The 25,167-nt window shown below is 48.1% G+C and overlaps 7 protein-coding genes across 7 annotated transcripts; 2 read left to right on the top strand and 5 right to left on the bottom strand.

The window, feature by feature from the left end:
- Positions 1-1,372: 1,372 nt before the first annotated feature.
- Positions 1,373-2,979, top strand: EDB93DRAFT_1218284 (TPR-like protein; the record flags this gene model as incomplete). The annotated part of the gene is made up of 6 exons (XM_041451099.1): positions 1,373-1,511; positions 1,564-1,628; positions 1,692-1,835; positions 1,884-2,029; positions 2,088-2,316; positions 2,387-2,979. 6 exons carry the CDS (start codon positions 1,373-1,375, stop codon positions 2,576-2,578), a joined length of 915 nt encoding a protein of 304 aa, XP_041313271.1. The 3' UTR covers positions 2,579-2,979.
- EDB93DRAFT_1275572 (uncharacterized protein) lies at positions 2,533-4,684 on the bottom strand (the record flags this gene model as incomplete). The annotated part of the gene is made up of 2 exons (XM_041454399.1): positions 2,533-4,416; positions 4,476-4,684. The coding sequence occupies 2 exons, from the start codon at positions 4,682-4,684 to the stop codon at positions 2,685-2,687; spliced, it is 1,941 nt and encodes a 646-aa protein (XP_041313270.1). The 3' UTR covers positions 2,533-2,684.
- A 962-nt stretch (positions 4,685-5,646) lies between these two features.
- On the bottom strand, positions 5,647-6,742 carry EDB93DRAFT_1218279 (uncharacterized protein; the record flags this gene model as incomplete). The annotated part of the gene is made up of 6 exons (XM_041451098.1): positions 6,665-6,742; positions 6,438-6,547; positions 6,171-6,368; positions 5,944-6,081; positions 5,777-5,813; positions 5,647-5,718 (listed from the first exon to the last, which is right to left on the bottom strand). Exons 1-6 carry the CDS (start codon positions 6,710-6,712, stop codon positions 5,647-5,649), a joined length of 603 nt encoding a protein of 200 aa, XP_041313269.1. The 5' UTR covers positions 6,713-6,742.
- A 3,191-nt stretch (positions 6,743-9,933) lies between these two features.
- Positions 9,934-11,052, bottom strand: EDB93DRAFT_1074927 (uncharacterized protein; the record flags this gene model as incomplete). The annotated part of the gene is made up of 3 exons (XM_041445128.1): positions 9,934-10,642; positions 10,708-10,878; positions 10,931-11,052. Coding segments are annotated over 3 exons (1,002 nt in total), but the record flags the coding sequence as incomplete, so codon positions are not given.
- Positions 11,053-12,600: 1,548 nt separating this feature from the next.
- Positions 12,601-12,908, bottom strand: EDB93DRAFT_1063795 (uncharacterized protein; the record flags this gene model as incomplete). The annotated part of the gene is made up of 3 exons (XM_041444869.1): positions 12,601-12,661; positions 12,717-12,823; positions 12,885-12,908. Coding segments are annotated over 3 exons (192 nt in total), but the record flags the coding sequence as incomplete, so codon positions are not given.
- A 2,511-nt stretch (positions 12,909-15,419) lies between these two features.
- Positions 15,420-20,657, top strand: EDB93DRAFT_292141 (uncharacterized protein). The gene is made up of 13 exons (XM_041455996.1): positions 15,420-15,540; positions 15,596-15,958; positions 16,008-16,216; positions 16,265-16,683; positions 16,742-17,618; positions 17,674-17,835; positions 17,950-18,342; positions 18,394-18,591; positions 18,655-18,946; positions 19,006-19,256; positions 19,310-19,599; positions 19,653-19,774; positions 19,825-20,657. Exons 1-13 carry the CDS (start codon positions 15,465-15,467, stop codon positions 20,370-20,372), a joined length of 4,200 nt encoding a protein of 1,399 aa, XP_041313266.1. The 5' UTR covers positions 15,420-15,464; the 3' UTR covers positions 20,373-20,657.
- Positions 20,658-22,760: 2,103 nt separating this feature from the next.
- EDB93DRAFT_1116134 (ribosomal protein S30) lies at positions 22,761-23,463 on the bottom strand. The gene is made up of 4 exons (XM_041448319.1): positions 23,436-23,463; positions 23,264-23,381; positions 23,171-23,212; positions 22,761-23,059 (listed from the first exon to the last, which is right to left on the bottom strand). The coding sequence occupies exons 1-4, from the start codon at positions 23,443-23,445 to the stop codon at positions 23,038-23,040; spliced, it is 192 nt and encodes a 63-aa protein (XP_041313265.1). The 5' UTR covers positions 23,446-23,463; the 3' UTR covers positions 22,761-23,037.
- Positions 23,464-25,167: the final 1,704 nt, after the last annotated feature.

Here is a 25,167-nt window from a genome sequence, read left to right as displayed (position 1 = left end):
AGTACACTCGGCCGACCCAATCGAGATCAGTCACTGCGATGATACGGCCTGACGAAGACTCATCAAATATTTTGATTGCAATCTTGCATACACGGTATAGCGGGTTACTTCGCACGAGATATAAGCGATGTAGCTCATCGTGTGCGTTCGTGAGTAATTGCCGTTTAATCCGCGTACATGGCTCGATAGTCCCCGTTTCCCTCTAGGGCGTCGTACTGATCAGCAGAACCAGGAATCTGTCGCCAGCAGCATGTTAAACCATCTGTCTTGGTGCATTGAATATTTGTATGCCCATGGACGAAATGACACAGTATTTTTCACTATATCCTTGATGCTAGGTTTGCACTAGCCGCAACCCGCATCAAGGAAAGGGATCGAAAAAAATATTAAAAAATAAATTTTCTTTTCATATGATCAACGGTCATACCTTACATTGATATGATTAGCGGTTAAGATCAGGGTGGGAGAGTGAAAATAATGGGCTTGATGTGACTGTCCATCGTGAATTCATCTGCCCTGCTAAGAGCGCTCGAGCATCGATCGAACGCGAAAGGCCTGCACATTTTTTTGATCGTGACGTTATATCAGACGGTATTTTGGTTCTAGAGGCTCTGTTTTCAAACACTTCGACATGAACCGCCCTGTCCTGAACGTACCATCTCGTTTATCCACCTATTTATTGTGCACATCGACACGGGCCCGGGGCAACGCATCTATACCGTACCCATATCCGTTGCCCCCACAACGGTGAATGAACCCATGAGCATCAGTGAACCGCTGAACAAATGAGAATGATATTTAAAGTAATATATTGTTAAGCATCGCCACAATCAGCGTAAATTTGTTGACCGCTTTCACATGGCATTGTCGAGGAAAGACCGATTAGCAAGTACACGGGCCTGGTAGCCCTGTTTGCCTCGAGGACTTTTTTTCACTTGGATGGGCCTAAGAAACAACGTTTGATATCGTGGCGCCTCTACACGGTTGGACGTGGTTCCTCCGTTTATACTTTCCCAACCGCAAGTCCGCATGGTGATGTCAGCGATCAGCTTGAATCTGCATATTGAACATGTAAGATGATGACCCCGAAATCAGAATCGTTACCTAGACTCTTGACGTAAAGCGAGGCGTTCCGAAATGAAATTTGGCAGATGCTGATGTTGAGAGGGCCCTCGTAAACTACGTTGGAGGAGTCTCAATTGTATCTCGAGCAGCGAGTGATAAAGGTCGGTTCAAATTCAACATAGCGTAGTACAGTCTGAGCAAGAGCAGACGTATAACTTGTGCTATATGATGATCAGTGAACGATGTGGCTGCTACCGACGAATTGAGAATTTACGTAACAGACTGGACCGTGTTCTTTCCTATACTAATGTTACAGTCAGCCTTGGAACGATTAGCTACGTACCGTGCCAACAACACCCGCGCTTCGCAAGATATATTCCGCAATGGACTTCTGGTGTTTCAGAAAGGCAGTTTCAAAAAATTGGGAGATGACGGCAAGCCATTTCGTAGTCGTCCACGCCTGTCATTTGAACTCAAGTCGTTCTGGTGTTCGTGCAGGCTGGACATCCCTAGAACAACTCACATTGGCCTCAATAGACGTCGGACGACTCGATATAGCAGATGTGTGTTCCTTCTGCTGCTCCACGTACTCACATCGCTCTAAGCTTAACACTGTTTTTGTATAGCAATGCCTCCAGCTCATTGCCGACAAATTTCCCAACTCCCCACGCGTCGATTGTCTTATAGGTATCCGAATGGAAGCTACTGAGCCTCCAGAAACAGCCCTTAAATACTACGCTGACATACTCGAAGCCGACTCCGCCAATGTTGTGCGTGCTTTCATATACGTGTCTTTCGTGCGCTTACTCTCACTACAGGCGATCTGGAAGCGGCGAATATCGGTCCTGAGGAGAACAGGAAAGGTCGAAAAGGCTGCGAACGAACTCGTGCAATTATTGGACACGTTCTATACGGATGTTGAAGGGTGGCTAGAACTCGCAGACATCTATGCGTCGTGTAACCAGTGAGTCTCCATTCTATAATACCATCACGCATCTTATTCATTTTGTGTTCTTGCACAGATATGATCATTCCTTCCAGGCGCTCTCACATGTTTTGCTCCTAACACCCCAGAATCCTTTCTACGTTCTCCAAGCCGCTGAAACAGCCTACACCTCCGAAGACTTTTCTCTCGCCATAAAGATGTTCCTCACCGTCGTCGACATGACCGATGCTGATGATTCAGAACAGCTTTTGCAAGAGTCTACGCCTCTCGGGATTACTGTACGAGCGTGGTTTGGCGTGAAACTCGTGCGTTTTTTTCTCTCTCACGCGTGGGCTATTTGCTCAGTTCAACATCAATGTAATTCTTGAAAAAAAGTGTGCTCGTCGGATAGCACAGAATGCAAACTTGAAGTCTCCATCGAATACCAGTGCACCGAAGAACCTGGAGTTACTAGATGAGCTTGCCACGGAGCGTCTTCGAGTTGCATACTCAAGTTCGGGTCAGAAGGGTGAGATTGCGAAAGGGAGACAAGAGGTTTTCGCTTGGGTTGCGACTCCCCTTGCATAGGCATGCAGTTGATTTCCTTTCTCATTTGAGCTACGTCCAGCCCCATCTTGTTCGCATTTTTAATGTTCACTTAGACATGATTAAGGGAAGAGAGACCTCTATAGTACTAGTCAAGGATGATAGATACCGAACTTTGATTTAAGATAGCACCGATAGGTTGCCAAGCACGTGCTGTACCGATCTTCCTGAAAGTCTTTGGGCCCACTTTATTCACCACAATCCAACGACGAACCGTATGAGCTGGTTGCGAGGTGACGTCTACGATCCAACAATCCCCCATTTGTGGAGGGCTGCTGCAATGGATCCATGCCAAGACGACGAATGGTGTGCTGTGGCCTTCGATTTGGAAGCACAGAATCCTCTTATTCCACCCTGTAATCTCATAACCATAAGTCAACTTTCGCCCAAAGTCTATCTTCATGAGTTCTAAACAATCGTCTGAGGAACTCGCATGAAGTGCGGCCGAAAGTGCTTCTTGAGAACCTTGGATCTCCTCCGATGCGACCACGTCTGATGTCGCTAGGCCATGCTGGAGTTGCTGTATAATCGGATCTGTGTTGCAACCATTGGCCGTCAGAGACCAGGTACAAAGAATGATCTTGTTCATCTCCCCTCCCCCATCCCCAAAGTTGATGCTTGTCCCAATTACGCACCCTACAAACCGCACCATGATGTGCAATCCATCGTTAATTATCTTCATATTCTCCTGGTTGTGATGGTGTATAGTTTCCAGGTGGAGTCCTGCGAGAGCGGCCCCAGGATACCGCTCGTTCCAAAGATTAGGGGCTGTGATATGGGGCATCCAATGTCTTCCATCTGCTGCGTCGGACTCCGGGGAGTCGTGCAGTAATGGCCATACTTGTCCTGACATTATGGCTTTTGCTATCATGCGTTCCCATATAGATTCAAGCGCTGCGGTGCTCAAACTGCGACTAGAGGCTTCAGATGGATCGATTACTACTTTCTCTTCGTCGCTGAGCAGCCCATAAAGCCCCAACAGGCGGTCCACAGGGTACGTAGATTGTTTGTGACTGGTTTGCCAGATGAGGCTAATCACGTTCACATGTCCGTTTTGCTCGAGTTCTTCCTTCATCTGGGGACGCAGGTTTCTGGTTTGCCAATTGCGTGGCGCAGAGATGACCAATTCCTTGCCTGGATGAATGAAGTCGTAATCGGCTCCCCCTTGTGGTTTTTTCAGAGAGCCGTCTCGCAATATCTTGTGGTACCAGTCGAGTAAGCGTCGCAATAGATCGACCCGCAGTTCTTGTCCATCGGGGAGGACATGTTTCTTTGGCAACAAAAACTCCTGGTATGTCCATGCTCTCCAGAACCATTCATCTCCGATCACATCATCGAGCACCGCAATACTTTCCCAAATCCTCAATGCATTATCTTGCACAGAGGCGTTGGATTCCATGATATTGTACGATAGATCCACGAGTTGTGCGTGTGCCGACGGGAATTTCAAGTAGTCCTTGGGCACCACGAGGCAGGCTATTGCGCCGCGGTAGTAATGGTTCATTTTCGGAATCTCGACAGCCTTTTCTTCATCTGCCTCTCGGCTGTCGCTTTGGTTGATGCAGACAGCGTCCATCCACAGCCATTTGACCCTTTTATCTGCCTTGCAGTATGCCAGGATCATATCCCACTTTGCGGGGTCTGAAATAGCGATGGGCCATTCGACAGTGGGCAGGATCATCTGGTGTTTAATGTCTCCCCACACTTGCGAAACCACAAGGTAAGGTGGAATGGTATGCCCTGTTTCTCGAAGGTATGTTTGTTGATCCTTCAAAACCTCATTCTCGCAGTCATAGAGACGTAGTGGGGCTTTCGCAAGGCTGTAATGAGCAGCATCAATATCAATTTGATGACAAGTCCAGTGTGATCCAGCTCTCACATATTTTCCCTCAGGTCATGTTCCTCGCTATTCATTTCGACATTCATGCCTCCAGATCCTGCATCATCAGCTGCCTTTGACCCGGCTGCTGCCTCAGGCTGAGATCTGCTACCTGTGTAGTGGAGTGCCTCCAAGTCCAACTGATTATCACTGACAGGCTGAAAGCCCTGCGGAGCTTGCCAGAACGTGAGTAGGGACTCTGAACACATTGAGATAAGCGAAGTGTGGTCAACCTGGTCTGCATGTCAAAGACATCCAGGGCACATAAAATTTTAATTCATACCAAGTACTGGATGCAGCTGCACGTTTAATAGTCGGGTAATTAGTAGGCACTAGTATAATACTGCGTGTACCCTGACTCCATCAGTGAATTTATGGGTCCTTGATAATGTAGGCGTGTGATGAACTATATAATTCTGCTTCAGCATGTCCATTTTTACTGCGAGAAATTTGAGTTGTTGGCATGGATGTTTGTAAATTCAGACTACTATAAGGAGTTCGTAACAACGTTGTTGCTAGTATTTCACGACAGTATCTAAATTGTCAGTGCTTCGTTAGACGGCACGTTGAATGCGCAAGTGGAGCTACAATACAAGGCGTGCTGTTGGGGAACTTGTATGTAACTTTAAAGGTTGTAGTAGGGAATACGGGATATATATTTGAGCAGGGAGGACAATTTCGTGCGGGAAGCATGATGGAACCATTCAGCCGTGGAACATGTAGTTCAAGGAAGGCACAAATCGGAGGGGTTACAAATGGAATTATGGTAAAAGCTTGGCGATCTCCCAGTCCTAACGGATATCATCCTGCCAATACAGTCTAGGCTCGTCATGATATCACATATCAAAACGAACAAAACAGAACTAATAGTACTACTACTAGTATAGCAACAATTGTCATGCACACAAGCTGAGCCGATGCCAAAAGACCTCTTGAAAAGCTGTGAAGAGATTGGACCTGTACTTGTTAGTATGACCCATCGAATGACTCGTTTCTTAACAGATTCCGGTCATGTTCTCAGTCACGCGTCGCATATGTTGTTGCTCTAATCTTGCGTGATCTGTTTGATCACCTGCTCGTTATTCTTTCTTGAGCTATCAAGGCATCGAATCCCCTTTATACCAATCATGATTTGTTGCTAGTTTTCGGGCCCTCTCTCCTCAGGGAATTTCTACTCCCGTTGTATGATAGCTAATAGCCCAAGACCTCCGAGAAGCGCGTATTTGAGTTGCGGGAAATCATTCTATGTGGCATGATCAGCGTGATTGGGTATGAACGAGAGATCCATGGAAGATGCTTACCATGGCGATCGTCACGTAGCCAATGTACGGAAGAAACCTGGGATGAAGTGTAAGTGAATTGAAGGTGTAATTAGAAGATTGAATGGGAAAAGAGATGTGGCAGATTGTGCAAGCTTTGCCTTCAAATGGGAAGGAAAAAAAATAAAAACGATTCGAAAAATACATACCCGCGGACTTTGCCAATGATATGTCTTCGGTCGATCCATTCAAGGCCCTGGTAGAGGTCAATATCATCGACATGATTGTTGTCGCCTTTCGTAAGCATCAGTTGATGTTCCCCTGGTGGGAGTTTGAGCTTTGCAAGTCTGTGACGGGGTATGGTTGTAGTTAGTCATCGAATGTCTTTGACTTGGCCCCCGCGACGAACCACATATGGCACAGCGAAGATACTCACCTCTTGTTGACGATGCGATTCTCCGTAGAATTTTCAAATGGGATAAATACGTCTCGGGTCTCCAGGACGCGGTGCACGATCGGTATTTCGGCGCCAGGGATCCTGTACACTGTGATATCGCCTGTGTGGTAGCGTTGACCCGGAGGGTTGGTGAGGAAAAGGAGGTCACCACGGTAAAACGCCGGCTCCATCGAGCCACTGTAGATATAGGATAAATTAACCAGTTTAGGGTGGGGAGAAGTGGAGGTTTCAAGGTGTCATACACACCTGAGGACAACGACAATTGGAGACTCTGTGTTCAAAAACAGGCCAAGGCCTTTCCATAGCATGAGTCCAGATGCAATGACGGAGGCGAAGTTAAGAATTTGGAGCAGAAACTGCAGGAACAGAGGACGATAGAAGCATACGGGGTCACGTTGGCAGGACACGTCGGCGCAAATGAAATGAAAGACAAGTCAGTATTCTGCAGAATAATTGAAAATGCTAAGACGGACGTGTCGGAATCCTAGTTGACGGAATGTCTTAAGCTCATTTGAGAACATCTCAGAAATTTAGGAAGACGATAATGTGAGGGCCGGTATGAGTCCACTGGACTCAGACCTAAAGCTAAATTCAGCTTACATAATTCAGCCTTGTAAGGAAATGAGCTTTGTCTGCAGCGCTCACTTTCCTCGTTTCTCCCTCTCGCCATTCAGTGACACTCACCACACCCCGAATTACTCATTTTAGTTTCAAAAGCTGTAACTGGGCCATTATCGGGTTTGCTTCTCGTCTGCTATGTTCTCATCTGGAAGGTCACCAGTCACCTCCATCTAGTTCTACGCTGTGTCAGTCAATTTCTTTGTCTTTTTTCGTTCAGTCCTTGGTGTATCATCATCAGACCGAACTGATGGTTCGGTCGACGGGTTTGCTTGTTATGAGCTCCGAGAACCTGGCCAGCCCCATCCATCACTACTGTTGAGTTGCTTCAATTTTCCAAGTGTTCTCCGTCATGTCTCCATGCTGCTTGACTTCGTAGAGCCCCAGCCATGCAATATAATCTTCGCTGTATCGCGCAAAAATTCAAGTTTGTGTGGGTAGAATGCTCAAAGCAAACTTTAATAATTGCGCGATAGGGCCATTACTAAGTGCGCGGCACACAACGAATGTACGATACAACATACTGAAGTGTGCAGCACAGCCCACAAATGTTGTGTTCAACACTTAATATCAATTTGCATCACAGGAGAAAGAGTTTGATTAGGGTAGGAAGTCGTAGTAGCAAGGTATAGACAATGGAGGCTCCATAATCATTATGTGCCAAAAATGTCAAGTAGATGGGAGTAGGGCACAAGAGATCAGATGGCAATATTCGTGTCACCAATGAAATAATCCTGAGACTGGGGATTATTACGATGAGGGACAGCTGAGCTATCAGGCCGCAGATACCAGGCGAAGATTATATCAGATGGTTGGCGGCATGCCAACATGTCGAAGAACGCTTGGAAAATGGAAGTAACTCAGTGGTAGTGATGGATGGGTCTGGGCCAGGTCCTTCCACCGTGGAGCGAACCATAGGTTTGGTCTGATAATGGTCCTGTTTCGGGTCAACAAGGAGAACTGAACAAAAAAGACAAACAAATCAATGGACACACTAAAAAGTGTCTTCAAGACAAAGCGTATCGTGTACTTGATGTCGTGTACCGCGCAATTATTAAAGTTCGCTTTGAAGCGTTATACGTCGGAAAAGCATACCTGAGCATTAAGAACCACTCGCGCAGCTACAACGAAGAAGCAAAAGTAGGTCTATGGATTTAATAAATGACGATGCTCGTATATAGACAGATAGTAATTTAAAGAAATACACGAAAGAAACAAAAATACACTGAAACGGAAAGACAATAATTCCAGCCATTAGTCAGAGCGGCGTGATATGTGCACAGATAGAGATAGAGATGGATGGACGAGAACAGCACGAATAGACAAGATAAGCAGAAAGGAATAAACAGGAGCTGTCACGGGAGAAATTCATGAAGGCAGCTATATGGCTAATGACGAATTCCAGGAAGTTACGATAGCGAAAAACGGAAAATACGATGGGTAACCTAGACGTACATATAGCGATGGCGATGGCAAGCATTGGCAAAGAGCGACATGAAGGCATAACGGGCATAACGAGCGTATTAGTTACACAAGCGAAGACCTGGAACTGGAGGGGTGAGGAAAGAGCAGTGAGAAGAGAGGAAGGGAAGCAGGATCATTCCTGATAACGCAGTTGAGACTGAGCAGGATACGAGCTCCAATACTGACCATCGTTTCCTTCAGTCCACGTCTGCTCCATATATCCTTGCTGTCCCCCCGCATACCCCTGTTGTGACGCGAGGTGCTGGTTAATCGACGATTTGACGCCATACACCGGTTGCTGCTCCCCAGAATATTCCTGCTGATATTCCTGTCGTTGAGCGGGCTGCTTCTCCTGCGATCCATAATAATCTCTCACAAGGCCAGTTTCAGGGTACTGTGGACCAAAACTGAAACGACCCGGCGGTTGCTGTTGCTGTTGTTGAGATGGAAGGGAGTGTTCGCTGTAGGGCGCTTGAGATGCAGGAAACTGAGGCGTTTGTGTTTGTGTAGGAAAAGATGGCTGTGGCTGTGAAGCAGCTCCTGAGTAACTTGAATGGGGCAATTGGGACGGAGGAGCAAACGATGCAGGCGTGGAGGGAGGGCCGCTAAATTGCGCATATTGAGGGGTGTCTGGATATGAAAACGGTGAAGCGGAGGAGCTGGCATAGTCGTAAGGGGTGAATTTTTGGGCAGGCTAAAATTGCGTTGAGCGGGTTAGCGGCTGTGTAAAAGACGGATGGGAAACACACCTGAGGCTGATGCTCGTAAGCAGCCCCGAACGGTAACGAGAAATCAACCCCGCCTTCTTGCGACATAGAAGTAGGCGTAGAATGATAGGAAGACCGATCAATGGGCGTTGAGACGAGGGAAGACGGCTGTATGGATACTGCGGAAGGTGGCTGAGACAACACCGAGTGCTGGGACGCAGACATTGATTGACTAGACGTCGGTATCTGTTGACTAGACTTAGACATCAGCTGATCTGACACTGGGATCGGCTGGTCAGACATCGGCATCAATTGACCAGATATTCCTTGTGTCGTCGTTATCGTAGGCGTGCCAACGCTCGCAGGCTGCACCTTGGCCAGCGGAGACGGCTCCTTCCCGGGACGCACGCGAAACCCAACAGACGGGTACGAGGCCTTCTTGCGGTCCTTGTCTTTTTCCCTGGAGCGGTCTTTGTCTTTGTCCCCCCGTTCTCGTTCACGTTGACCATCCTTGAGCAGATCTCTATCTTTTACGCGATCCTTCCGAGGTGGAAACTTGGATGGAATGACAATCGCAGGATATGTCCGTCTTGGTTCTGAGGCTGAATTATCCTTGTTGACATCATTCGTGACCGAGACGTTCTCGGCGGCATTGGGATTGGAACCAACATGAGATGGAGACCGTAGCTTGGGTTCCTGGCCAGAAACAACAGGGATCGAGGTAAGAGAAACGATTTCCTCGCCATTATTACCAGCACCAGAACCACCAGGTACAGGAACAGCATCCCGGCCATCACCTTCATCCCACCCCTCTCTCTTCCTCTTGGACCCACTCCCAGCGCCTGAACCACCCGAATCGAGTTTCCGGATGAGCGCCTCCAGAACACTTACATCCAGTGCGGGATAAAAATCCCGAAGGTCCCGAAGCAGCCCAAGACCCAACTTAGCATCCTCTACAGCCGTGCGTGCCCATACAGCCGATGGATCACGGAGAGCACTGGTAGCGCAAACGATAGATGCGTCGAACAAAGCTTTCGAATACCCCATTTCAACTCCCCGGTTAATCCTATCACGAGATCAGAAATCCGAGTTAAGAAAGAGAACGAAGATAGTATACCTGAATGAACATCATAGACGAGGCCGCAACAAAGACTTAATCCGAGCCCGTCTTTCCTCCGTACCAAATCAGGCCGTGCACACGCAAGCTCAACAAAATATCTCCCAGCCCTGAGGAGTCCATGCGCAGCTGTGAGCGCGCCCACGCGTGCTTGATGAATCTGCGGGCTAATTTCGTGTCTCACATTAAAGTGAGAGTCAGATTGAGATGTCGGGGACGAATGAGGACGCAGGGACGGGAGGTACAACCCCATAGCCAGTCTATGCGTTGTCATCAATATATCGAGACGCTGAGCGAGGAGTGTCGGTGGTGTGCCTCCATGACTTGCGTTGGATGACATCGCCATGGAAGAGTGAGGGGGCATGCAAGATTCCTCGCCCATGCCCTCGTTCCCTATCCGAAATGCGGGTGGGAGATCCAATAGCCATTGCTTGATTTCGGCTTCGCATTGGGACGCGTGCTCGAGGGATAACAGGACTGAGGGATGTTCGAGAGATGATAATAGGGAAGTGCGGCAGTTGATGTCTTTTACGAGTTGTGCGAGTCTGTAGTGAGAGAGGAGTTAAAAAAAATCAGTGACGCACAAAGGTGACAGGTGGGCATCACTGACCTTACTCTCATCCCAAACCATCTTCCCACGCCCTCTTTGCCCGTCGGGCTTAGGAGAGGTGCAGACGTACACGCTGACGTAAACACTTCCTCGTCAACGTCAAGAGGCAGGCGAGTGCTGAACGCGTGCAGGGGGATGAGCGGAGCACGTGAAGATAGCGTGGACGTATATCTGTAGAGAAACTAAATTAACGTGGTCAAGATAATGGGATTCAATAACCCACGCATCCCACCACCAGATATCCCACCATGCCCGCCGGCGCGCCTCGCTCTCATAAAGGCCATACTTGCCAGGCGTAAGATCAGGGTCAACGCCGAGTCCCATACTACGTGCGATGTTGACAAGTTTGCCGATCTGTGAGAGCAGGAGTCAGTCGGAATTTCGTTATGGCTGAAGGCAGCGGAAAATTGTGGAGATACAGTGGGGGCGGCCAAGTCAAATGCAACAAGAACGAGGCAGAAATAGGACAGGAAGAGAGAATAATTCAAACACATGAACATTAGAGTCGATATGCGACGGAAGCGGTCGCACAAGAACAGTCAACACCCAGAAAAGGAACGATCATGATGATCATGATGTGATGGGAAGGATCTGCGGATCGTGGAGGCCGGTTCCAGAGCAGGGAAGTAAAGCTGAAAGGCTCCGTGCGCAACTTCTATCAAGAAGTCACATGCCCACTCCGATTTATCGCAGATCGCAAAAGATTGGATACAAGGGGAATATACGGCTCACCTCTCCTAGAATCCACCCTTCCTTCGTATTGCCCAAAGCACTTCTATTTCCATGTCTCTCCGTCGTACATCCTTTATCGCAAAGCACTACAAACAGCACACCGAGCACAATCGCAGATACATAATCCAAGTCGTACTCGTTCGCATGTGCACTATTTGAATTCGACCCTGAATTGGACAAGGCCACACCACCCTCCCACACACAGAGCGCTTGTCGAGACAACGCATGAAGAAGTGCAGGAGAGGTGAGGTTTTCTTTCGGTGACGGATCCTTCCTTGATTTCTTTGGCCCTAGTGAGGTACACACCCTGTCGTTGTGTGCGGCCCTTTCAGGTCCTGTTGATTCAGGAGGTCCGGGCTGAGTGGGGCTAGAGCTCTGAAAGGCGGCGCTCTCTTCAACCAATAATGCCAAGGCGAAAGCACCCGAAACAGATGCGAACAAGGGGAGAGACGGAGTATGAACTTTACTTGAAGTCTGGGATAGAGCCTTTTGCGAAGGTGGAGGCGAAGGTGGAGGAGCAGGGGGTGGACCGAAAAAAATAGTGCGGGCTGTGTCTGTTTTACTTGTATCCACGGGTGTACGAGAGGAAGCGTTTGAGGTGCTCGCGTTCGTTAAGGATGCACTCAAACGAGATGGCTCGTCTGATGAGTTGTTCATTGAACATGATGTGCTCTCACACTCCACCCACCTCCATATGCCTTCTGCTCGCTCTTTCCAGACGCGCCAGCTGAAACAAGGCCCGGGGATCATCCTGAGAGCTTCTTCTGCATGTTCATATAGACGAGTGCGGCGGCGTGGGGCGAATGGGAGATGGGAAAGCAGGGATTTCATGAAAACGGGTGGAGAAGATGAGGATGGATGTGGGGCATAGTAGCAGGAGATTGGAGGCAGCAGGAGGGGGAGAGGAAGGGATGATTGGGGATTGGAAGAAGGCAAGAGCAGTGATGAATGAGATGCAGGTTCAGATTTAATATACCCATCCCGTGAATCAGAACTAGACGATTGTCCTGGTAGCGGCTCTGGCATGTCAATCTCTTCCGACCAAATAGCTGTAATATCGTCCATGGTGGGTTCGTGTAGATTGTACGAGTTGACGGTGTGGATAGGTAATTGTATGATTGTAGACGATGAGGAAGAGGAAGGGAAACGGACACCCGGTGCTGATATTTGAGCGAGCTGCGACTCGACTGCTATCAGTCTGTTGTTGAGGGAGTGAAGGTCACTATTGGGATGGGGGAATCAAATTTGGCAAGAGAAGAAGGAAGGCATGAACGGACACTTTCTCAGCGGCAGCAGGGGAGTATATGCATCTGGCGACCGTATCGCGTTTGGTACAAGAACCACATGGGGCTCGACGATCACATTTCAGCTTAAGACGTTTGCACTATTAAACGAGTAGGTGAGTTAGCACAGCAATGAAAAAATGCACAAACCTCTGCGCAAACGACGGTTACACGAGAGCGAACTTGTCTGCAGGGATATTAGCAAGAAGAAAAAAGAAGGGTTGTGATTGAAAGGAAGACGAAGAAGGACTCACGGGCCAATTGCTTGGGCAAGGTGCTCACCGCTACTACTCGGGTCCATGAGAAGTAGACCTCCGAGTAGAATCTAAGTAGCCAATAAAACGAATTCGTCGCTGTCGTTGGTTCGTTCGTCGTCGTCGTCGTTTGACTTGATAGGACGCAAAGAACAAGCGCTGAAGAAAATAGCAAAGGTGACGAGAGTACTTCCACTACGGCGGTGCTCCAGGTCCGAGACCCCGTGAAGACCCTTCAAACAGGATAAATAAACATCCCTGTTCAAACTTCAAACGACTCAACTATAATTTCCGCTTTGGTGCCTGCAGTTTAAGTACTTACACTTCTAGGACTCATGCAAGTTGGCCACGTTGCTATCTCCTTCCACCGACCTTCGTAACCTTCTTAATACTCAGGTATCCTTCTCATGATCCGAGGTTTAATTACTGAGCCAATGATTAATTTTGGTGTATCACTGCTATAGAGCTCATTAAAATCCTGGAGCATCTACCAGAGCTTGTTCGGAGGTCGCACAGAAGTTAACGACCTAAGACTACGCATGAATGATCTATGACTATCATCACAATTTTAATGTGGTCATGACTCATCTATGTATATATGAAAGTACCTTGTGCCTTCCTGCGAACATGTACTACGCACGCCCATCTGTCGATTCTAAAATATACATACAGGCCAAATTTGAAAGCTTCACGGCAGCATTTCTCATGTCGGCTCAGATACTGGTATACTCATCCCTAATTCATAGTCAAGGCTCGACGCCTGGCAATCATATCGGCATCTAGATCGGTCGCTTTGAATTCTAGGCCCACCTAGACAAATGCTGAACATTATAAGCTCAGTCCTGCGGGCTCCAGGTCTTGTGACGCTCCCGTCGATGGCATCGCAATACACTTGCTATGCTTCTCACCCGTTCCTACCATGTTCACACCCACGATATGATGTCTTGACAGGTACACGCATCAAAGTTACACCGCATCTTCACATATACGTTATAACGAGCAGAAATAATGGCTGTTCGTAAAAATCTTGGCTCTGGCAATACCTCTAAAAATAAGTGCGCTCATGTCAATAAGTACCACCATAGAAATGTAACAACCGTCACGCGCCTATCATTTCTCGACAAGACATTGAACGACAAAAGGTATAAATATAAGAGACTTAGTTGCTCACATGATAATATCCGAGGCGCAAATTTATCCCAGACAACATCCGACAAAAACAGTGTTAATCGCATGAACCTGCAAACCCCTTGTCAAAGCTCGATATGTTTCCAAATTCTTGCGAACAAACAATCGCCCATGAGCTCCTGGGGCTTGGTAAGGATAGAATAACTGGGGTAAGTTCGGAGTTCAGACCATAGCAATATTACGTATAATAAATACTAATTGGAACTTGCCTGGCAACATCATGGTGCTCTGAATTACTCAGACGCAATCTTTTGTTACACATACGTCAGAAAGATTGCTCGGCCGTAAAGCCCACAGAACAGCGAAGGCGTCTGGAGTCTGGACCCTGCCGTCAAAAATCAGCAGGGAAAAACAGACAATGATCCAAACACATTAGTAGTAGCAACCTACAACAAAACCTCAAACACGGCCACCATAAATTCTAAAGTACCAACTCTGTATTTGACCAAGAGTGGCACGCGAAGTCGCGACTAGTGTTGGGGTCCGTGTGGACAGTAAAAAAATGCAACTTGGCAGCGTCAAGTTGAATCGAGGACAGGCGCCCATTGGCCTCTGCATTGGCGCCTATTGTAGTTGATTGTAGATGATCGATAAGCCTGATATGAAACACATGAGCAGGAACTACAGTGGGAATATTTCCCGAGAGCCAGGTAATTAGACACATCTGGAATCGGTTATGTTGTACTTATTCCATGAAAGAACATCAGTGGCAACGCAAGGTCAAAAGCGTGCGGCGGAACTACTTACGGGTAGTTGCCAGTATCACGACCTCCAACTTGAAGTCATGCGCACCTCAAAAGTCGAGCTTTGTATCTTCCGCGAACTGATCCCCTCACGACCGATCAACTTGTATCGACCACAGAGGACAGACAGTGGTCTTGAAGCAGGATGAGAGAACCACATGATTGACTCGGTTGAGTGCAAGATACTGGAGTCTTCAAAGGCTTCTAGCCATGTTATGAGCAACCTGACTGAGAAGGTTGTCAACAATCGAAAAAAATCGCTCCCTCCAGAACATCGACGGTCGATCGCGAGCACCATTGAGATGACCCTTGTACATGACTCTCGGCATAACCGGACTCGCTGGCGTATTGGATTGGCGAATCGCGAGTGCTGCCGCGGCGATAGTAATACGATTATACGAACGGTTCAACAACAGCAAAAAAAAAAATGAGAACCTGGGGTTAGGGTTATAATTTGGGAGGATCCTGGCAAAAAGAGTTGATTGACGCGTCCACGCGACTTCGGACGCGTTCTTGTTTTTCTCAATACTTACTCCACTATTCAACTTTCTCAGAAAATGACTGACATTGAGGGCTCGCCAGCCCCACGACGCTCTCAGCGCGATAAAAAACAAGTAAAACCCTATGCCTCAGGTCCGTGCCTCTTCATGTTCATCGTTGGTACCGTTGATTCGAGATACACGGGTAGGGAGCCAAAGTCCGAACAAGCGCAAGCGCAATGCGGAGGAGGACGACCAGGCAGACACACAAGAAATGGGTGACGCTGATGTTGAAGCAGACGATGAGGACGATGCCGACGGAGTTGACGACGGCGATGATGAACCAGACACCCGCCCTGCCAAACGAAAGCAGAAGGCCACTGTGCCGCGTAAAGCAAAGGCGAAATCTAAGGGCCCTCCACCTCCAAAGAAACCACGCACGGCAAAGAATATTGCAACGAAGCCTCAGAAAACCCCTAAACCAACCAAACGTAAAGCTAGAGCCAACGGAGACTTCGATGCAGACAAGCTGGCGACTGAGACCAAGATTTCTGCAGACAATCCTCTTTTTAGTGCGTACGAAACCAATACCTTGCATCTACCTTGCTCATTTTTTTGCAGACGCTATCATGAATCCGTCCGCGGCGCTGCAGTCCACCGCAGAAGACTTTTTGGATTCATTAGCCCAGACTCCGGGTGCTGCTCAGGCAGAGCTTATCAACTGTATTCTACGGGCATGTGGGTGCAATGACTCAGTGGATGCAGATGAAGTTCTAGACTATGACGGTGTTGTCGACTCGCTTGATAACTTTACTGAGGGGCTGAAACAGGTACGAGCAAGGCACTTTGAAACATAAACTATCGCTCACACCACCTAGGAAAATTCACCAATATACCCCTTGACATCCAAGTTGCCAATGTTCAAGCGTTTCCGAGCGTCCTTAAGTGAGCTGATCTCACGCCTGGTTCTGAGTGCAGCCGACGTCGGAGCGCTATACACGAGTGATATAGTAACTACACTGCAGACCTGGGTCGTTGCGATGAGCAGTTCACAGATTCGAGCGTTCCGGCATACGGCAACGGCAGTCGCCCTGGAAGTGGAGACCGCCCTGTGTCAAGTAGCAGCAGCAGTTGAGAAAGAGGCGGAAATTGTTGGGCGACAGCGCGAAGGAGAACGGAAAAGACGCGCAGCAAATAAGGCCCAAAATGTGAGGGAGAAAGATTTGGACGGCAAGGCAGCGGAGGTGAGGAAACGTCGTGCTGCCCTTGCAGAGTATCTGAAGGAGATCGTGGATGGGTAAGTGTCTCATTCACTCTATTCACTCTAGTTCCTTTAACTGATGCTTTCTTACCAGTGTCTTCGTGCACAGGTACCGCGATCTTGACCCTCACATCCGCGCTGAGTGCGTGCGTGCAATGGGTCATTGGTTTACACACTACCCTGCCCATTTCCTCGATGCGTCCTACCTACGTTACGTTGGATGGGTTCTTTCCGACAGTGCCACGTCCGTCCGCCTTGAAGCTGTCCGTGCGTTATCAGCAGTCTACGCACAGGCTGAGTACATCGGTGGCCTCATGAATTTCACCGCTCGCTTCAAGCCTCGCCTTCTTGAGATGGCAGTGCACGATACAGAGCTAGCCGTACGCACCGCTGTGCTTGGTGTCCTAGGTGCAGTTGACCAGCACGGTTTGCTGGAAGATGAGGAACGGGAACAGATGTGCCAGCTCGTGTTTGATGGTGAGGTGCGCGTGAGGAATGCGGTGGCAGGATTCGTTGCGGGTCTCTGGAATGAACTTGTTGAGGAACGGCTGGCGGGGCGCAAGGTGGGCCAGAAAGGAAAAGAACGGGCGGGCGCCAAGGCGCTGGCAATGCTACTTGTGCGTTGGGATCGTGAGCGTGTGGAGGAAGAGGACGGGAGCCAGGACGGTTCGCAGAGAGGCATGGATATGAGCACAGACATTAAGGGGCGTACAGCGCTTGCTGTGGAGGCTCTGTGGGACGACGTAGATTCTGCGAGCGGGTGGGAGGGGCTTCTTGAGATGCTACTGCTCGATCACTCTGCCGGAGGGGGCGAGGAGGATTTGGATGCTGCGGATGACTCCATCGCTGCTTCTGCGAAAACCACCGTAGATGAGGCGTGGCGTCTGACTGAGACAGAGGAAAGTGTGTTGCTGGAGGTGCTCATTGCGTCGCTCCGAAGAGCCAAAGCTCTCGCTGGTACTGCGAAAAAGGTGAGTGCCTCTGGTCATCGAGTATAACTTGAAGGCTAAGATTCATTGCTGTCAGGGCGAGGACGAAACGCTGATCTCTGATCTCACTCGTGCACTGATTAAGGGTCTACCGAGGATGTTCATTAAGTACCAAACAGACGCCAACCGGATTGCGAATGTGTTGCTAATACCACCCTTAATGAACGTAGAATTGTATCTAGAGATGCGGATGATGACTGTGAGTTGTGTTCAATACCTTTGATCCTTTTTTGTTCGGAAATCATTTAGCCTCTCTTCTCGTTTTTTGACACTCTTCTCTGCCAATTCGGCGATACTTACGTGTAATCATCAGGCCTACGCCAATCTCTGGGACGACATCACCAAGCAATTCCTGTCCCACTCCGCCCCAAATGTGCTCATTTCTGCTGTCGCCTGCATCATGCACATTCTGTCTTGTCCCTCGCTCAGCAACACCAACAGCACAAAGATTCTGGAGCTCGAGGACGAGCTTGCAGCGCAGCTTCGGGATGCTGTAGGCGGACGCGAGGAGATCGAGGTTGCTGGATTTAACGAGGATGAGGTGCTTGCGCTAGGTGCTGTGTGCGCGCGGGTGTGTGCACTAATAGGGACGAGAGATATGTGTGGGTGGATGGAAGAGAGTGAGGGCGGGAAGCAGAGTTGTGTGTGGGATATTATCGCTGCACTTGTAGAGCGGGGACGGTTGGGGTATAGGGAAGAAGAGAGGGTGCGTTTTATTTTGTGTGCTTTTTCGGAGTGACTAATTGGAATAATGCAGATGATTGAGCAGGGGCTTCAGGTCCTGGGACTACATATTATGTGGAAGACACGGAGCTTGCCCGATGCTAAGGAGGCAACATCCGAAGATGAGAAGTATATAGAAACTTTGCGCGAACAACGGGACTCTCTGCTCGAGAAGTTGGTAGAATATGCAGTTGGTACGCAGTCGAATACTGCCGAAGCTGTCAAACGTGCAGTATGTCTCTTCCACTAGTTTTCCAATCCAGGAGATATTGACAAGATATTGACACCTTTCCAGGCCTTCCAGAATCTTATGACATTGCACATTCTCTTCTGCGCGGAACAGACAACGACACCGGATGGACGTGTGCTACCGACTGCTGCATTGCCCCTTGAGCTTGATGACGAAGTGCAGTATCGCTGTGCAGGGTTCATACAAGCTGCGATCGAGCAGTATGCCGAGCTTCTTGAAGATGGACAAACACCCGGGGAAGAAGAGGCAAGTGAGAGCGGAGAAAGCTCAGGCGAGGAGAATGTGGCTGTGAAGGGCAAGAAAGGCAAAATTAAAGCCAAGTCGCCTGTCATCAAAGGTTAGTTTCTATGCCAGGCACTTTCGTAGATCGCTGAGATTTTTGGTTACGACATACAGAGCAGCCACTGACGCGCACTCGTCTCGAACAAGAGTACGTGTTTATGGGAACGATTTCCACGTTCCTAAGGGCTATCCGGGCAGGCGCTGTGCATGTGAGACACGGCGCTATACTACTCGCGCATTATGGAAGGCTTGGACCTGCGTTTGATCTTTGCACTAAGGTAATCATCGATTCTCTGCGCGAAGAAGGGATGTACCGGGAGAATGGCGATTTTGTGGTTGATGTTGTGACTCAGGCACTGAAGGAGGTATGTCCTGTGCGCGTTGTTTGCAGACGGTCGCTAAACAATACTTATTCCAGTCATTTACACTTGTCCTTGACTCTATTGTTCGCGGGGAAGATCATGTGGTTGCTCTCGCCAAGCAGCTCGGGCAGAGCTTCATGATCCGAGGTGCACAGCTCTCGATTATCAAGAAGCTTGACAGCCAATACATCGTGCAAATACATACGAACCTCCTCACTTGGATTGTGAAGCGCATTGGCACATATGAAACTGCCAAGAATAAAAAGGCACGCAAAATGGCTATTGTGTTCTTCAGGGTCTTGCAGCCTCTTCTGGCAGCTGTCGATAGCCGAGACGCCTTAAAGATGTAGGTTACAAGTGCTTCAAAAGGAAGGGTGATTAACTGGCAGAATGATTTAGCAAAGCACATATGGATCAAGTTCTTGCCCAGGCTAAGATCGAGATTCCGCCATCATCCAAAATTTGGGAACCCCAGCGAGCGTACGAGAAGAAGTTGTCTTCAATTATGGCGAAGGATAAAAGCACGTGTTACGTACTTGAGACAGGCTTACTGACTCATCCTCTCTACCAGGTGGTGCAAAGGGTAGAAAGGCTAAAGGCGCAAAGAGTGCAGCAATGGTCACCAGCGACGAATCAGAAAGCGAACCAGAACCTCAACCAGCTGAGGAAGAACCTCCCGTCCCGAAACCACGCCCCAAACCGCGTCCTCTACGCCGCCAGCGCTCTCCTAGCACCTCATCTCTGTCGGAGCTTGAAACAAGCGACCCAGAGGCTGGGATCCAGGAAGAATCTAGTAAACAGCCCGAACCTGAGCCGGAGGTCCAGGCGGAGCACGAACAAGAGCTAGCCACACCGAAGAGCCATCCTCGTCCTCAAGCAACATATGGCAGGTCACCGACAAAGACACCATCTGTCCCTCCTGTATCTAATGGCCTGACCCCTCCACCTACACGAAAGCGGCAGAGGACAGACGAAGATGAAGATGACGCTGGAGAGAAGAGTGGAGTTGAAGAAACTATCGAAGCCAATGGCGACGTGAATACCCCCGGAGATGAAGCCCCTCGAGAACAGGGCCCATCGAATGAAATTATTTACAGGAGGAAACGTGCTCGTCATTAGTACGAGCCAGGATTTTTCGAGTTTTTATACTTATTTGTGACTTGTCGGGCATGGCTTCATCTTGCTGTTTTTACTGCTATGTTGTAGGTAGGGATTAGAGCCCAAAATATAGTACTGTTGATCTCTGCAAAGGTCACGGCGCGGCGAATCTCATCGAAACTGGTTTCTTCATTGCAAAGATTATCATAATCATAGTACTTAAGTACTATATGGATGATTCTTTACGCTACTCTTCAAGGCCGTTTTGTCTCAGGCTAGTACGGCTGGAGCTTCTCGAGCAGGATTTTGATAGAACAAGCTACAAGTAGTAGACCTTCTATCGCTCAATGAGTGTCTCCGCAACCATGTATCAACTTTTACTTTTTGACGCCAAGCACAACTATTATTTACTTCAAGTTCCACTGTTTCTCTCGCCTGCGTCTAGCTGTCGTCGAGGGAAGTCCTGCTAAGAATGTGAGTCTCAACTATTCTGTACGGGACACTTGAGTTCTGACAAGGTTGGATCAAAGGTTGACTCGGACGAAAAGGTTTTTGGATTCAGGAGACACTACAAACATCCTCTTGCTATCTGATTCAGACCACTGCTGAGTACCCGAACGCTACGACTAACGGCAATCTTCCCTCGTCTACGACATATCGTTCTTCGACTGTCTGGATGCATCTATGCTACTAACCTCGTGTTCAGCGTCTGGCCACGTTCGGGTCTGTCTTGGAAAAGCAGTGGCTCGACGTTTATAAGGTAGTTCGTGGACGAGGGTCTTTGGAGAACGCGGCATGCACAAACAGAGGAAATTGGATGGGCTGGAGCATTTCACCTCCAGACCGTCTTGCATGTGTTCCTCGTGCTCCTCCAGATCTCACTATTCCTATTTGGCTTGTTCCTCAGCGCTAACATCTGGACCCAGCAAATGACAGCATCCAGCATCATCATCTGCATCACCACGTTCAACATCCTCTTCTACGCAACGTGACCCTCAACGCCCGGACAGTCCTTTCCAGGCACCAGGAGCAGACCTAATGGGAGGTATCTTCGAAAAGGTTCTCCCGGATAGATCGGCTTTGAATCCTGATGGCGCATTCATTAAATTATCTGCCTGATATGCTGGACGCTAGAGATATCAAAAAAACTGGAAATTGTCAAGGTTGCATCTTGGAAAGTACTTGTCGTGCAATAGTTGTGGGATCTCGATCTACGTACGCATATATGGTGATACGTCAAGACCTTTGTCTGAGATACATGTATCCCCAGGATCGCTGGGGAGGCAAGAGCTCTTTCACTCGCGATGCGTTCCTGGACACCAGCATATAGATTCACAGGAAGAAGCCGCTCGACGAACATAGAGGGCACACGCACAGCTCTGAGAACAACGGTTGCCCGCGGAAATTTCCATTGGGTTTCACTTGCGGATGAAGACTTGATTTAGGATGGCGATCTGAGGTGGCGTCACAATAACAGACTTATGCCCAGCGTGAAGAATCTGATCGTTTATCAACTACCTAGTGGATGAAGCAGGCCACAAAGAAACAGAAGGTGATGCTTTGCTCGCACTGAGTGCCATGCAGGAATTAGGAAGCTCTATCAAGCAACATTCCTACTTTGGCGCTTATCGGTTGTATGGGCTGCACCCACCCGGATTCGACATGCTGCGTTTTCTAATGCTCGAGAAGAACCGGATTTCATCATGAATGACTGGATGTCAGTCTGCTTGTGGATACAACATCCCTTGATGAGCTTTCTCGCGCTTTTAACCGCAGTACATTCAATTTCACAGCATTGGAGTCGACGCCTCTTTTCATCAGAACCGAGATCGTTGCTATGTCCGCCTCATCTTTGCACTAGCAGAAACGATGAGTGGCATGAATGCTACGGTCTCATCTGTGATGGTCACCTCGAACAGTATATTTTTTTTATTCGAGGAACCTCTTGAGCTTGGGTCGGTTCTCAGATGTGACCTTGCTAGCGTGCCTCGGTCCTCAGACAACGTTCTTCCTCTTAGCCCTGCCGAGGAGAGGGGTGGATATTTATCAAGAATTTGCGGAGGCTAGCACATCGCCTGTGACGGAGTGACTAGGTCAGAACACTAGTCCTTCGAGGCAGAACTTACTAGGCTCAAATCAAGGTGACCGGAGCTTGAAGTTGACATATCTCGCTACACACATGCATGTCACCCTGAAAACCAACACAGAAAAGACAATATTGTGGACCTGTATCTAGTCCCTCAGGTTATCTTTGATTTTGCAAGTACTGTCCTCCATACAAGGCTTGGATGACGATTCACGTCGTATGAGATCGAGAATCCAAACACTTTTCAAAATAACGACAGCTTGGAGACCTTAATGAAATGAGTTAGTTGAACTTACAGCACCCATCTTACAACTGCCATAGTGTTGGTTTGGACATAGCGCATATCATAGCATAAAAATGATGCAGGAATTACAATTTTTGCAGAGTGAATGCTCAACTGAAGCCAAAATCCAACGTCGAGTAGTGGGATTGAAATGCAGAAAGCGCTGCACTTGCAATTCAAGGGAAAGGGAGACAAGATATAGAAAGATGCAAGTTTTGCCAAACAATGATTGGGTGGGCCCCTCCTGTCCTCCACTTCTATCATCACAGTAGTCCGCCGGCCCGCCAGCCGAGGGAGAGAATGCCTCTCGAGTACATTTATTTCTCGGGGTTGGGGTTCCTGGAAAAAGTAAATATGTTTCATTAGTACTTTGAGATCACGACGAGGAATAGGGAAAGCGATGCGTGTGAAGGATCGGCTCATCGATATCATCAAGGATATAGTACTCACATTCTCCGTTTGCCTCCAGGGAGCGTCGTTACGTTCACGAATCTATCAGGCCGGTTAGCTTGAACTACAGAATGTTTTGGATTATATGTATACCTGCGGTTGTACAAGATGCGCTTCTTAGCACGGCCCTTTGGCGTTTTCTTCTTCTCTTGTTTGTCAACTTTTGGTGTTTGCGACTTAACCTTACCGGCACGCGCGAGAGATCCGTGAACTGTTCATGATGCGATGGTCAACATGCGGGGGTTGTGAGTGTGAGCAGCCTTACCTTTACCCATGGTGCTTGACGATGACGGACTTCACTACATGCACGTGAGTAGCCAATTTAGTGCTGTATAGTTTTGAAACATAAGGTTTCGGCAAATGCCGACGATAGAACTTCTCTCATTTGCAACTGAATTAATCAAAAATTATTCTAAGTACAATGCACATGTACCATACATGTAGGTTGTTAGTAAATAGTCCATATGTTTGTATCAAGCATGAATGTTTGAATGATGAGCATCAAGGTAGATAAATATCTTATTGTGGCAAGAGGTAGGGGAAATTCAAATATCTGACCCGTTTCTGAGTGAGTTGAGGTGGTGCTTGAGAGCTGGGGGTTTCTATCAGATTTGTCTGTTGTTTGAACATGCTCCCACTCTTGTTATGGAAAACAATCTGCAGGCATGAGTGTTACCTCTCTCTTGTCTTTGACCGGTGACTGATTTGATTTGACGAACAGCTTGATCGAAGAAGTTCACAGGTGGCTGAGAGAAGATTGTCTGTATCTTTGCGGCTACCTGCTGGAGATAGGGCATTTTCTTTCTTTTGTTACAGCCAACATGTCCCTGCTTCCCCAAATGATGTGGGCAGATCTTGAAGGCACTGCTCTCAGTCTCGATGGATGTCTTATTCCCATCGCCAACTTTGTGAACATGTACCATAACCTCCTGGAAGAGACAAAGGTTCAGCTATACAATGTTGTACTCCTTAGGGCTTCTTTACCAAACATTGACCATGAGCACATTCACGACGATTTAAGCAACCTTGAACCAGGCTACTCATTTATTTCTGACAAAAAGAACTGATTTTACAAGCATGACTCAGCATTGATGAAAGTGATGATGATGTTAATGTTCATGGGCCATTTTGTTGTGACACGCAACTCTAGCGGCATAGTGTGGAACCACATCAAAGCCAGGCACTGGATAAAGGATTCTGGGGACTACCTCCAAAAGATTTTTCTTCTGTATCATTTGGGTTCTGGACAGCCTGCTTGAGGCACTAAGCTGGCCATCATGTCCTGGAAAAACACCACTCTTCATTCTAGGAACATCTACTGGTTTTCTGGCTATTTAAACTTTGTGTCTTGCTACAACAAGACTCAGACCAACCAGGAGAAGGAGTGTGTCATTTCATGGAGCATGCCTCCAGAAGCTGCTCACTTGATGATAGCATATCTCACGTTCATCCCAAAGGTTCTGATCACTCTGTCACATTTCTATACTGTAGCTAACCTTCATCCCAGACTTTAGCTATGCTCGCTCTTTACCTCAGCCTAGATGGGGAAAATTTTAAGCTCTCCACTGGATACAAAAACCACTTGTTCACCAGGTTGCATGGGTCATGGGATTCAGACAATTTCTCCGACATCCTCATTGCTCATACCAGTAGACCTGTCTCCGAGGGTGGATTGGGTCATCCCATGGGCCTGGTGTTAAGGTCGTACTCTCATATTAACAGATCCAATAGGGCTTCGGCCTCAGCTCGTATGCTGTGCCACTTTCCCAAGTACTGCCCCTTATTTCAGAGAGGGAGATATAACACGTCTGGAGGATCAGATGAGTACTGTAATGATATCTGAAGGTCGTCCGGATAATGGAAACACGCATAAGACTAATCCGGACAGGTCCGGACTAGAAAACAACAGAGTATAGACTATCTGAAGATAGAGTCGGAGATGTAGACTTATAGGATACAATCCTTAAGTCTCGAGAACAAACTAAGATGATATTCGA

The sequence above is a fragment of the Suillus bovinus genome (assembly GCF_016758785.1).
Source record: "Suillus bovinus strain UH-Sbo-P2 chromosome Unknown EDB93scaffold_2, whole genome shotgun sequence".
In the NCBI taxonomy this organism is placed as follows: domain Eukaryota; kingdom Fungi; phylum Basidiomycota; class Agaricomycetes; order Boletales; family Suillaceae; genus Suillus; species Suillus bovinus.
The sequence above is the reverse complement of the archived record's forward strand: the minus strand, read 5'-3'. Positions and strand labels throughout refer to the sequence as shown.

Coding starts and splice junctions, on each gene's coding strand:
- EDB93DRAFT_292141 (XM_041455996.1), top strand. CDS start 15,465: ATGACTGACATTGAGGGCTCGCCAGCCCCACGACGCTCTCAGCGCGAT. Junction 19,257..19,309: donor TGACTCAGGCACTGAAGGAG/GTATGTCCTGTG, acceptor TACTTATTCCAG/TCATTTACACTTGTCCTTGA. Junction 19,775..19,824: donor AATTATGGCGAAGGATAAAA/GCACGTGTTACG, acceptor CCTCTCTACCAG/GTGGTGCAAAGGGTAGAAAG.
- EDB93DRAFT_1116134 (XM_041448319.1), bottom strand. Junction 23,213..23,263: donor CGCATCTTGTACAACCGCAG/GTATACATATAA, acceptor CCGGCCTGATAG/ATTCGTGAACGTAACGACGC. Junction 23,060..23,170: donor CCTGGAGGCAAACGGAGAAT/GTGAGTACTATA, acceptor TACTTTTTCCAG/GAACCCCAACCCCGAGAAAT.